At 40.8% G+C, this 12,781-nt stretch overlaps 1 protein-coding gene across 1 annotated transcript in view; it reads left to right on the top strand.

The window, feature by feature from the left end:
• plekha6 (pleckstrin homology domain containing, family A member 6) overlaps positions 1-12,781 on the top strand; it is an 81,072-nt gene that overhangs the window by 55,268 nt on the left and 13,023 nt on the right. The window contains exons 8-16 of the mRNA XM_055010941.1: positions 714-1,268; positions 2,481-2,967; positions 4,296-4,382; positions 5,906-5,959; positions 8,204-8,275; positions 9,674-9,760; positions 10,161-10,310; positions 11,330-11,425; positions 12,597-12,708. Coding sequence (XP_054866916.1) covers positions 714-1,268; positions 2,481-2,967; positions 4,296-4,382; positions 5,906-5,959; positions 8,204-8,275; positions 9,674-9,760; positions 10,161-10,310; positions 11,330-11,425; positions 12,597-12,708 — 1,700 coding nt within the window. The remainder of the gene's footprint in view (positions 1-713; positions 1,269-2,480; positions 2,968-4,295; positions 4,383-5,905; positions 5,960-8,203; positions 8,276-9,673; positions 9,761-10,160; positions 10,311-11,329; positions 11,426-12,596; positions 12,709-12,781) is intronic.

The raw sequence follows: 12,781 nt of genomic DNA, 5'->3' as shown, positions 1-12,781 counted from the left end.
ATGCATGCACACACATGCACACACATGCACACACGCACGCACACCTGCACACACACACACACACACACATGCACGCACGCACACGCACACACACACACACATGCACCTGCACACGTACACCTGCACGCACACACACACATGCACACACACACACCTGCACGCACACACACACGCACACCTGCACGCACACACACACACGCACACCTGCACGCACACACACACACACACACACACACACACACACACCTGCACACGCACACACACACACCTGCACACGCACACTCACGCACACCTGCACGCACACACACACACATGCACGCACACACGCACACACATTGAGTGTGCTGGATTCATTGATTATGCTGATCTGTTAGAGATCTAGAAGTTGACGTGTGTTGAGGGATTTCATTTATTTTACTTTGATGCCATCTAGTGGTGCTATCTGAAATGACATTGTGTTGTATTTTTACACAATTTAACATCTTTCATTCATCATATATCTATTTGATAAAGAATCTACATTTCTTCTCCAGTTTTCAAACTAAAATAATCAACAGATCAACGATCATTGAGGACTCAGTCTGATTTACGTTTTTAAAGAGAATTGAATAGATTTTTGTGCCTGTAATCTTTATTTGAAAAGAACACTCCAAACAAATAAAGTGTCCATTTATTCTCTGCCATTCTTTTTTTGTTGTCCTTTAATTTCACAGAACAAACGTGGACACCACAGCTGATCTCACCATGGTGACCAAGGCTCCAGACTCACGGACACAACAGCATCCACACCCACGAAACCACAACGACACTGACAGCGACCTGTCCCCCCATCCGAAGACCAACGGGGTCAACAGTCTGGAAACACCTCCTCTCTCTACCACTTGCTCTGATCAAGAGGGGAAAACGAATGACGGACAAGAAAGAGAAGCAGGAAGTGGAGACGGAGTGGGAGGACCCGGTCCTGACCACGCCTCTCATCCAAATGGTTGGAGCAGCTCCGGCCCTCCGAACACTGTGCCCCACAACAGCAACAGCAAACCGCCTCCACCCAGGAATCACAGTGGACACCGAGCCACTCAGGGACACCCAGAGGCAGGAGTTGCTTCCTCACAAAACCACAGGGATCAGCAGGAGAATGTAGTGCTGAGGAGGGGCTTTGTGCCGAGGACAGCCCCAGAGAAGGTGGCCCAGCGGAAGAGCTCCATGGCCCAGTTACAACAGTGGGTCAACCAGCGGCGAGGAATGGCCTCTCAGGAGGACATCAACAGGTACATGAGTGGAGAAGACAGGAAATATAGCAGCTGTTTGTCTCTAGATGTCTTCCTTCTGTTCTTCTTTGCACTTAGTTTCAAACTCCTGCGATCATGGTTAGACTGAATACTGATGTTGCTTCTGGACTATAAATCATTTACTGTCATTTCACACTGACTCAGGCATCATTTCACTGCAAGTCTTCTTCCACTTGCATTATCCTTAATCCTTATTAGGGTCATGGGGGGCTGGAGTCTATCCCAGCTGACTGAGGGTGAAGGCAGGAGACACCTGGACAGGTAACAGTCTATCACAGGTTCACCTGGACAGGTAACAGTCTATCACAGGTTCACCTGGACAGGTAACAGTCTATCACAGGTTCACCTGGACAGGTAACAGTCTATCACAGGTTCACCTGGACAGGTAACAGTCTATCACAGGTTCACCTGGACAGGTAACAGTCTATCACAGGGCTACACATAGAGACAAACAATCACACTCACATTCACACCTACAGACTATTTAGAGTCACCAATTAACCTCAGCATGTTTCTGGACTGTGGGAGGAAGCTGGAGAACCTGGAGAAAACCCACACATGAACAGGGAGACGGATCTTCTAACTGCAAGGCGACAGTGCTAACCACTGAGCCACCCACTGCATCATTATTATTGTTGTTGTTTTTATTAAGACATTGTGGTATTAATTTTCTTTGGACATCTCTTATTTTCAAATGAAAAATGTATTTGTGCTACCATACTAATTCTGGAGATGCTAGAACTGCAGTTTCTAAACAGTTGTAATGTTCAGCTCTAGATCAGATTCATGGTTTACTACTTTGATACACATCCACCTAGTTTTATAGAACTTATACATGGTGCTACCTTAACAATCCTGACCTGAATGTTGTGTTTGTGCATCAAACATCCTCATGTCATACAACAGCAGCTCCCAGCTCTTTAATTGCTATTTCATGGCTAAGCTCCTTTCTTACAATACAATAATTTTATTAATCCCCGAAAGGAAATTCAATACACCTTCAGGTTACCCTCAGAAATTTACCACATGGCATATTCCAGTTATGTATTGTCATGCATTGGGCCTCCTGGACAAATTTTGAAGTGTAGTCTTTACCTTAGCCTTGTCCTTTCTAAAAAAAAAAAACAAACTTCAGATCTGTCATTCTGTTTTATTTTCATGCTTGACAGGGTGTTTTTCTGTGTTTTCCAGCCCATCTCGTTACTACCCAGTAAACCGTGGGGTCTTGGCTGACTACTATGGCTACTCTGGTGGCCCCCAGTATGTGGACGAGTACCCTCTGTACCCACCAGGGGTCCGACCAGACAGCATCTGCTCTGTCTCTGCTGTGGGGGGATACGACCGACGCTGGACAGTTGAGGAAAAGCGGCGCTCTCTGAGGGATGGTTTCCATTCCCTGTATGCACCACAGGTTCCCCATGACCCCTGGGGGTCACAATATTATGGTGGGATGGAAACGTCCATGCGGCGCCTGTCCATCCAGCCACGCTCCAGGTCTGTGCCCAGGTCACCGTCCTCGTCATCGGGGGGGCCCTACTCACCAGTACCACCCAACTTTGCCTCGCCGGCTCGATCACCATCAGCCCGCTTTGACCGGTTTCCAGGGAGGATGAGGGAAGATGTGATCTATGCCGACCCGTCTGTCTACGGCCTGAGACGATCCCTCAGTTCACCAAAGGTGAAACAATCAGTGTGTGTTTTTTATATCTGTAGAAGGTAACTGACTCCACAATCTGATGAGTTTCTGTCCTGAAATCCTAAATTCTGTGACAGCTTATTGGATATCTTAACTTCATGGGAAAGGGTTCTTGAAAATTACACAGAAAATGTAGATATTATGGTCACTCCATCTCATATCAACACATTTTTAGCATTTCTGCTTGATCATCTCTGATTTGCTTGAAATTTACCTGAAATTTATATTGGAAAAAACCACAGACATTCATAAAGATATCTGTAAAAAGTTTAGGTATCAGATACTGGCCTGTCAACCTACTTTCTGCATGTTTTTGTTCATTGAAATCTGAGTCTATGTTTGGATGACATAACAGATACAAAAATACTTAGTCCTTAAAATGAAAATGAAGTTATTTTCATTGAACTTTTACAACTGGTTGAGCAGGTATGACAAGCTGCAAAAGAAAAATATTGCTGAATGACTGAATCCCAAATGGAAAGTTTTACAGAGTTTTACGTTTTTTGGTTCAACTTGTCATATCTGCTCAATCAATTCTGAAAGAAACTTTTATTTTGTAACAAAAATAACTTATTTAGTCGCTTTTGAGAACAAGCGCTTTAAAATATGAAGCATTCTGTATGTTTTGTTGTGTGTTGATGTGACACCAAAGTGCATATGATTCAGAAAACATCACTGGTTGACTTCTACATCACATTTATTTTGTCAGTGTGTGTTCAAAGGTGGGAACTGTCATGATGGCTTTATTTGTGTTTTTTTAATTCATCCATAATTGGAGATTATTTTAACTAGTCCAATATTGTATATTCTGAATCACTGACATGATGAGAAATAACAAGGAACAAAATGTGATGGAAGTGGGTTGATGAGCAATTTCTTAAAAACAAACTAACAAACAAAAACCAATGTAAAATGTCACTATTATAAATGTCACCATTTACCATTTTAATATTCATAGTTTGTGATAAAAAGTTTCAGGGTACAGATGGTTGTGCAGAATTCATCTGAAAGTTTAAGATGGAAAAAACACTTTGAAAACATATATTAAATATGTTATTGAGGATTAGAATGAAGGCTCAAAATCAAAACAGAAATGAAGAAATCACAATTTTTTTAGCACCTTTGATTAAAAATACAGCGTTAGCAGCCTGTGAATAGGGATGAAAAGAGAGATGAGAGATTAGTTTTATTTTATTATCCTTAAACCATATTTGTCTGGCTTCACTCTCACAAGTTTCATTCATTCTTTCTTCCTCCTTCTTCCATCTGTCTCTTCCTCCTTGACTTAATACCTTCCCTTCTCTGTTCAGTATGACTTCCCTGGTGATAGAAGATCCTTAAGCCAAGGATTATACCACCGCAACTACCCTGTATCCCCCTCTATCCGCAATAGAATGGTATGTACTACTGGATATCATAGTTACAGCAGCAGTCCTGTGGGTTTAGGCTCTAGGACTTCATCAGTGGGTTTTGTAGCTTTGCTTTGCAGCTACCGTCACTTCCAAGGTTTGTTTTGCCCCTCTGTAGTCTGTCTGTCCTAACCCTGTACATGTCACTCTGCATCTTGATGTTTTTCCAGACTTTTCTTTCTTCTACTCCACTCTGCTGTTTTGTCACTAACATGTGCATGAATGTGTCGTTGTGAGTCATCATGTAAGAGAAAAATGACTTCACGAGTTCACTGAAAATAGCAGTGAAACATAACAGGAGATGGGAAAACAATTCACGACAGACAAACTGTGCCAACATACACAATTATATATTTAATATAACATTTAAATATGTGAGAGAACAGAGTACAGCCCTGTGCAACATCAGTTCAGTATCAAATGATGCAAGATTCATTCAGATGAGACCAAGAGAAGTTTGTTCAGCTCAGATAGGCCCAGCTTGTTGGATGTGAACTTGAATGCATCGTCCCAACCATGGAGCACAGAGGAGGCAGTGTGAGGATGTTTACAGGCCTGCATCACCTGTTTGATCTGAATATATTCTGACTGAACAGCTAATCTGACAGTAGAACGAGTGACACGGCTGCTGTGGAAACAGTTTTACTACTTTGCACTATTTATGCAAGTAAAACTGTAAAACTGCTTCCACAGTTACTATTTAATAATAATTAAAATTAATTATTTCTGTAGGTGAATTACATGCAGTGCCAGCAGTAGTTCTAACAGACGGTGTATTAATGTTGATAATATGCCATTTTGTCATGAATAGTTGCACCTTGTCCACAATCAGTTCAGTTCAATTCAGTTTTATTTATGTAGCACTAATTCGCCACTGATGTCATCTCAAGGCAACTCACATAATAAGGTGAAGACCTTACAAAGTTTATACATAGAAACAGAACAAATGTGAAGTTCCCTTTGGATTCCTTTTGAGCAAGAAGCTGGCGACAGTGGGAAGGAAACAAACTCCCCTTTACTGGGAAGGACAACAAAAATGGCAGGCAGAGCTGGACTCAGGAAGAGCAGACATCTACCTCAGCTGGTAGGGGTGGTGCTGGTGATGGAGCAGGACAGCAGATGGAGAACAGACTAACAACACATAGAAGAACAGTAGATTGAGGAGGTCAGTGAGGCCAGTGGCTGCAGATCAGAGACATGTAGCTCCAGATCCTACAGAGAGGATAAAACAATAATGACCAAGAGAGAAGTCATGTGATGCCCTATCTATAACATCATAATATCACATGAAGTGACTGACTGATGAAGCCTGGATCCAGCTAGAGAGGACTGTGATGAAGTGCAGCAGTGAGACTAGTAGACCAGGAGTGACCATGGCTAAAGCTGCGGTGTGATTGGCAGATTGGTTGTGGTGCTTTGCTTTGCTGCTGTCTTCTCTGAAAGTCTTCTCTTTGTACAGTATGTGTCTGTGTGATTTCCATGTTTGTCCACACTGGTGCTGCTTGGCTTAGGAGGACATATTAGACCTTCAGCTCCAGCGCAACCTGGACTACCTAGACCAACAGGTAGGAGGACATGCACACTGTGTTTGTCCTGACATGATGTACACAAGCTGTGTTACTTAGAGTAGAAACAGTCAGGCATATTAGTGGCATTGACCCGTCTGCTGCCTTGGTCTCCCAACAAAATCACTGAATACTTTCCTTCTCATTATTTAGTCTTACTGCCAGAAGAGAAAAGCAAGAACAGAGACAGAGCATCACATGCACTCAGTGCAGTTATGCAGTTTATTCAGGGCTGCAAAGTACAGAAAAGAGGACCTGCAGTTTGTAGTAAGTTGTGGTGCACAAGACAGAGTCCCAGTATGCCAAAGATTAAATGTAGAAAGGCTGGTCCTGCATACTGAATGGACTACACCATGACAGAGTCTTCAGAAACATGCTTCACGCTTGTGTTTGTGTGTTTGAGGAGAAGATAAAGAGGCCAAACCAACCTCAAAGACTGTCTCACTGGACCTTAACTCCTCAGTATTTGTAGGGAAATAAGACCGAGTAGACCACTCATTGCTGATGTGACACGAAGATCTTCGGAACATTGCAAAAATCATGCTGGGATGTTGTAGCTCGTGGAGTCCATGCAGCTCCAGCACATGTTGCCATTCACACGCAAGGGGCAAACTCCACCCTAAAATCCAACGTTTCACTCAAATAGTCTAATAAGTTCATTACAATAAAAAAGTATTACATTCAAAACTAATACGAAAAAGACACATTTTCAGCAGTGATGTCAAATTTGTGAACCCCATTCTATGCAGAAAACGTAGCGACTGTGCTGAAGTTTGGGTTGCTTGAACACTCATGGCTATGAAAGGGACAATCTGACCCTCAGTTCATTCCCGCTGTTACTGAAAGGTGGAGTAGGGAATGAAGGGATAAAGCTTTGACTTGACTTTTGCCTCTTAAGAAGCATTTCTACCTCTTCTAGGTTGCAAATAAATCCTTCCCAGCATCCTAAATCCTCACCTCTGTTATCTCTTTGCTGAACTATTTGATATGTGGGAGTTGCTGTGAACGCAACTTGCAAAGTGTCTTTCCATTTCAATAAATAAACAAATGGATTAAAGGTAATTTACTACAAACGTAATCAAATTAGGTCATTTTTAATCATAGCATAATGTAATATATTATTATATGCCAGAAACAAAAGTGTTATTTGAAATTTCTGTGCAGTTATTTATGCAATTAAATGTGTAAATGTAACTGAATGAAACGTCTAAGAGCAACTGATGTAAAATAATCAATGAACAGAGAAAACACACACATATGACCTAACTCTGCTTTGATTCAGATGGATAAGAGTCATTGTGATGACTAATAAAGTAGTGTGATGTTATGTGAGGAAAGCTCTGCAGGATGTTAATTCAGTGTGTTTATTCAGGAGAATCCTGCTCTTGGCAGAATATTTAAACTGCTGCATTCAAATTTAAACTCTGCATGTCTTTCTTTGAGGAGAACTCTCTCCGGTGGAACAGGTCAGATTAAACCCCGGGGGCTGAAATAATCCAGAATATACCCCTCCAGACTAAAATACATCCCATGTACTATTAGATTATATCAACCAAATGAATTTTATCTTCATTCAAGGACAAATCAATGAAATAAGATCAAACATTTTAAGCAAAATACACTATGAGATATTATGCTGATGGTTTATTTATGGAGCACAAATCAAGCCAGTCTTAAAATAAGTACAATACAAAGGTAATATAAATAGATATAATGCTGAAATCAGTTAGTTACAATTGAAATGTTGATCTTCTTTGATAATGCTTTGCTTTCAGCATAATTTTATCTTAGTTTTTCTTTTGATGGGAACTTTTTTCAATTTTAATTATCTGAAGACCATTCTACTTACGATCTTTCATAATGTTTCACTTACTGAGCATATCTCTTTGTAAAAAAAAAAAAACTTAACATTTAAGGGTTTAGCATGCTTAATCTTAATCATCACATAAAGATTAATCATGTTAAAGTTGGGGTATACTTTGGCTGGAGGGTTAATCTGTCCTGTTACAATCAGATTCTCTAAACTGTCAGTAATCCTGAGAGTTTTGTGTTTAAATTTGGGGTGAACATACTGAATGTGATGAGCATGAGGAAAACTCAGCCAGACAAATAATGACTCATAGGTCTGTGTAACGTAGGATTGTTTTCCTCTCTTATGAAAGGATCTGAATGTGGCTCTACACTTGAACAGTGTCTCTACTGTTTGGTGGAGGTTGATTGTTTGTCCAATTTTTATTTTCACAGGTGCCTCCTTTCCACGACGTCTACAGCAGAGAACTACATCCTACGCTGAAACTCAATGAGATTGAAACCAGTGTATGAGACTTTTCATTGCTTCCCACTCAGACATGTCACACTTCAAAACAGTACATGGCCAAAAGTACGAGAACAGCCCTGTCTGCATAGTTTAGCAGCTTCCAGCTTTTTACTTCTTCCTTGTCAGGGCCATAAAGGAATTATTTTGCCAGAAAATGTGTTTTAAGACATTTTTGCAAATTTATCAAAAATCTAAAACTACAGTCTTCCAAGGACGAAAGTATTCAGACACTTTGCTCTGGTCTGGTGCATCCTCTTCCCTTTCATTTTCATTGAGATGTGTCTAAAACTTAGTCCCACTATTCACACCGTCAGCTCTCTCTTAACCTCAGCAATAAGTATAAACACATTAAAGCATAGCGAGGGTGAAGCTAGAGACAAGGTAAATGAATAAAATCATTTCTAAAGCTTTGAGTATTCCCAGGAGGAGTGGCCTGAATAATTGTGAGATGGAACAAGCTTGGAAGGTCACCAGTCAGGCTGAGAAACCAGGTTAGAAGGGCTTTAGCTAGGAAGCTGACCAAGAACCGTCCTGGTCCCTCTGACAGAGCTGCAGGAGTCCTCTGGAGAGATGAAACAAGCTGTTTCTCCATCAGTCCAGTCTTTATCATAGAGATGCTACTTAAACCCCTGTTTAGTTAAAGCCATGTGAGAGTTGTAGGTGTTTGCAAAATGACATTTACTAGTCTCTGTGAGTTGAAGATTGTCGGGTCAGATGAGACAAAAAGTGAACTGTTAAGGCAGATCGATGTAGAAACACAGTGGAACCCACCAGTTACTGCTCTGTCCTGGCAGGGACAGAGAGACTGATCAGAGCTGAGGGAAGCCAGATAACTCTGTGAAGACATGCTCCATAATCCAGCAGCCTGAGACATGGGGTGACAGTTTATTTTTTAGTTTGACAGTGACCCAAAGCATAGAGTCAAGAGAGAATAGAGCAAAGCAACTGTAGAATCATCAACACTGTTGACCTGTCAGAGCAAAAAGTCAGACTTCCAGACTTTCCTCTTTAATGAGTCTGTTCTCTACTGTTCAAGAAATATTCAACTCTGATAATGCAGTACTTGTAAAATGCCTTCCTTTATTACAGTGGATTAAAAAAAGTATTTATCACTCTTGGAACGTTTCCTCTTTTATTGCTTTTCAGCATCAAATCATAATTGGAATGCTTTGCCACTGCTTTCTGTCTGAAGACACCTTAATGCTCTTGTGGCTGAAAGAGAAAGAGTGGAGGGTGTTCGAGCAGCACATTAAGATACTGTAATATTTTTGGCCTTGTACTGTAAGCATTTATCCATATAGATGCATTATTGTAGGCCACTCTTTCTTCGTTTTCGGCTTCCTCTTTGGTTTCTGCAAAACACAAGAAATAATCACACATTGTCTTATGTGACACAGAAACTCCTGGGTCGATTGTGTGAGCAGAATCAAATTCTGAAAGATCACGAGACTGTTGTCCACAGACTGAGGAATGGAAAAGGTACAGTGTTTTCCCCACCATAGTATACTGTGTGTTTAAGAAAAGCTCTGTGTTGTGAAGCTAGAAGCTGTGGTTTAGATTAAACTCTGATGCCATCTGTGTTCTTCAAACTTATACAGTAATTTATAATAGCATCCATGTTAACATTTATGTACATTTGATACCGAGATGTTTATGCAGAATTTAGTTTCATTATGTTGACAGTTATGTCCTAATATGAAAAGTAGTTAGAATAAAATCACAGTAAGCTCTTTAACAACTGCACCTTATGTAGAGGCCCAGTAAAAACATATCTCTGGGTAAACTTATGTAAACGATTTGAAACACAGAGTGGAGAGCCTGCTGCTTTAGTTTAGGAAAAAAGAGTCAAAGCAAATTTGTAATTAATTCTGTTTTGTTTTCCAGGACAGCCTGGAGGAGGCGCTGGTGGCGACTCATCAGGAGATGGAGCTGTACCATAACCAGCCTATGATCATAGAAAAGCTGCAGTTCAAGAAGGAAACTCAGCAGAACCAGCTCATTAACATCAGAGGAGAACTCTCCCAGGCCTCCAGTGTAAGACTCCTCATCAGTTATCAGTCCTACCTGTGATCCAGTATATGTTTGAGATTAGACAAGTTGTCTAGTATTTCCATCATGTATAATATGGTTTTGTCAGTAGTCTTGTTGGTGATCGATGATTGGTGAGTCGTGTCAAACAGCAACAACAAAAAGTTTGGCACCAAGACGTTAGCAGCAGACCCTTTAAGTTCTCTAGTTTAAAACTGGATTCACTGTGGATCAGCCTTGTTCCAGCACATCCTCCAACACCCTGTTTGTGGTTTCCACCCGTCTGTAGGAACTCACTGCTCCTGACCAGCAGCGTTTCAGAGACGCTGCAACCCAGTTATCTGGCCATAACTGGTTAGAGCTGCTGCTAAGGAGTTCTGTTCACGTAACAGTTGATATAGCCCAGACATGATATGCATTTAGGTGGTGATAATGGTTTAGCTCCAGACTACATGCCATGTGGTTCTGTTGTAAACCTGTCCACCAAATGGTACCACATCCCCAGATCTCTGATCAAATGCAATAGCATGTGACCAGTGGTAAGAAAAAGTTATTTAAAATGTTGTTTGCCCTCCAAAACCCAGAAGTGCAAGTCTACATGCTTGATACTTCATGAAAAACAGAAAAAGGCATGGTGACTTTGTGGAGTTCTGAAGCAGAAACTGCATTGCCAAGTTTAATTGTCTGCTTAAGTTACCTCATATGTTGTTGTTGTCCTAAAAGATTGATGTTTTTATTTTTATTTTCTTTGGTTTTATCCTTGAAATGCATCATATTCTTTTCTATTGACCAGCATTTCAATACCTTTACTAGATAACTTTATACTTGTTCCTCATAGTAAATGGGCAGTATTACTTCATGCATTTCTTCCTTCGTGCATATGTGTTTTAGACTGAACTCTGATTCCATTGCACATACCAAACCAAATGTTTTGTACTGTTACACCCCTACAAGCAAGGAATGACTTGTGTAAAACACTTTGAATATTCTCTGAGTATGGCTGTATGCATTTCTACACGTCACAGGCTTTAACCACCACTCGGATGGAGTTTGAGGCATTAGAGGATGAGGCCAACGCCATCCATGGAGATTTATGGGAGCAGCTTAATGCAGGAGGACAGGTGAAACGTCGCAATGTCATCATACCTGTTTGTATGGCAACAGGGCTGGGTATTTTACAGTAAGAGCCAGTAGTACAAGCCGGCAGTGAGAGTTTATGTTTAATGGCCAGCATTTATACAGATGCTTTATAAATTATATACATATTTGGACAAGCACACATTTTACTCTCTTTGCTTAGAGATAAGGGTTATCTACTTCAACACAACCAAATATATATATGTATCTTTTTAATAACATATTCAACAGCAACAGCACAACCCCTGACATGACATGAGGGTGTTTGCTCCTTTAGCAAAAACAACATCTTGTAGACATTTTGTGTTATCCGTCAGCCTGTGGCATCAGCTTTCTGATTGTTTCATGCTAACTTCCTTCAGCTATAAGATATTTGGGGGTTTTCCTACATGTAGTACACATTTCAAATCCTTCCAACAACACATACATGAAATTCAAACGTATGCTTTTATTTCTTGACTCCATAACCCTTAGCCATCCATTTGCTGGTTTTGTGCCATTACTTGGTGAATTAGCATAAGATTATTTTCCTGGTTAAAGGTCTACTTCCAGCTTTCAGATAGATGGCCTCTGGCAGTGAGGCAGCAATAAAACAGAGCACTGCAGATCCAGTGATGACATTTTGGGGTTTTTGGGGACGTCTTTTTGAATCAAACACTCTATCCATGGCATACATTTCCTGGGGAAACCATTTCTGGACACATTGTCAGTCCTGTAAAACCTACACCTCTTCTAGATGATTTTAATCCCTTACCAGAATCATAGAAATGGACAACCTTTTTTCTGAAGGCATGAGAGGGTTCTTTAGATGATGACAAGGCACACTTCAATAGGCAGACAACACGAGACCATAGATGACAGAGCTTTAAATACGTCCAGCTGTTTCTCCCTCAGTGGGTTCTACTCACTGGAACATAACCTGACATCACTGGTGTTTTTAAATTATTTCTGTTAGGAAAATGACTGAACAATGTCAATTATGTGTGTAATTTCCTGGAGTATGTCTCCTTCTTCTTCAGACACTGTTTCAAAGAGGACCAATATAATATCAATGTTGCCAACAGTTTGCTAAAGGGATGTTCTTGGGATTAACTCAAAATAATCCATAGATTTCAGTTTCCTCTAACATATTACTTTGTCCTGGCCTATTTCCAGAGTGAACTAGTCCGTAGACACATCCAGAAGGAGTTTTGGAGAGTCCAGGATGTCTTGGAGGGACTACACAAGAGTAACTCATCCAGAGGCACCGACACAGCCAAGCATAGAGGTGAGAAGTTAGACCTGGAAAACAATGATGTGCTGAATGGAAATGCTTGTGTCTGTATCTTGTATATTCTAAT

The sequence above is a fragment of the Amphiprion ocellaris genome, chromosome 5, assembly GCF_022539595.1.
Source record: "Amphiprion ocellaris isolate individual 3 ecotype Okinawa chromosome 5, ASM2253959v1, whole genome shotgun sequence".
Classification (NCBI taxonomy): Eukaryota; Metazoa; Chordata; class Actinopteri; family Pomacentridae; genus Amphiprion; species Amphiprion ocellaris.
The sequence above is the reverse complement of the archived record's forward strand: the minus strand, read 5'-3'. Positions and strand labels throughout refer to the sequence as shown.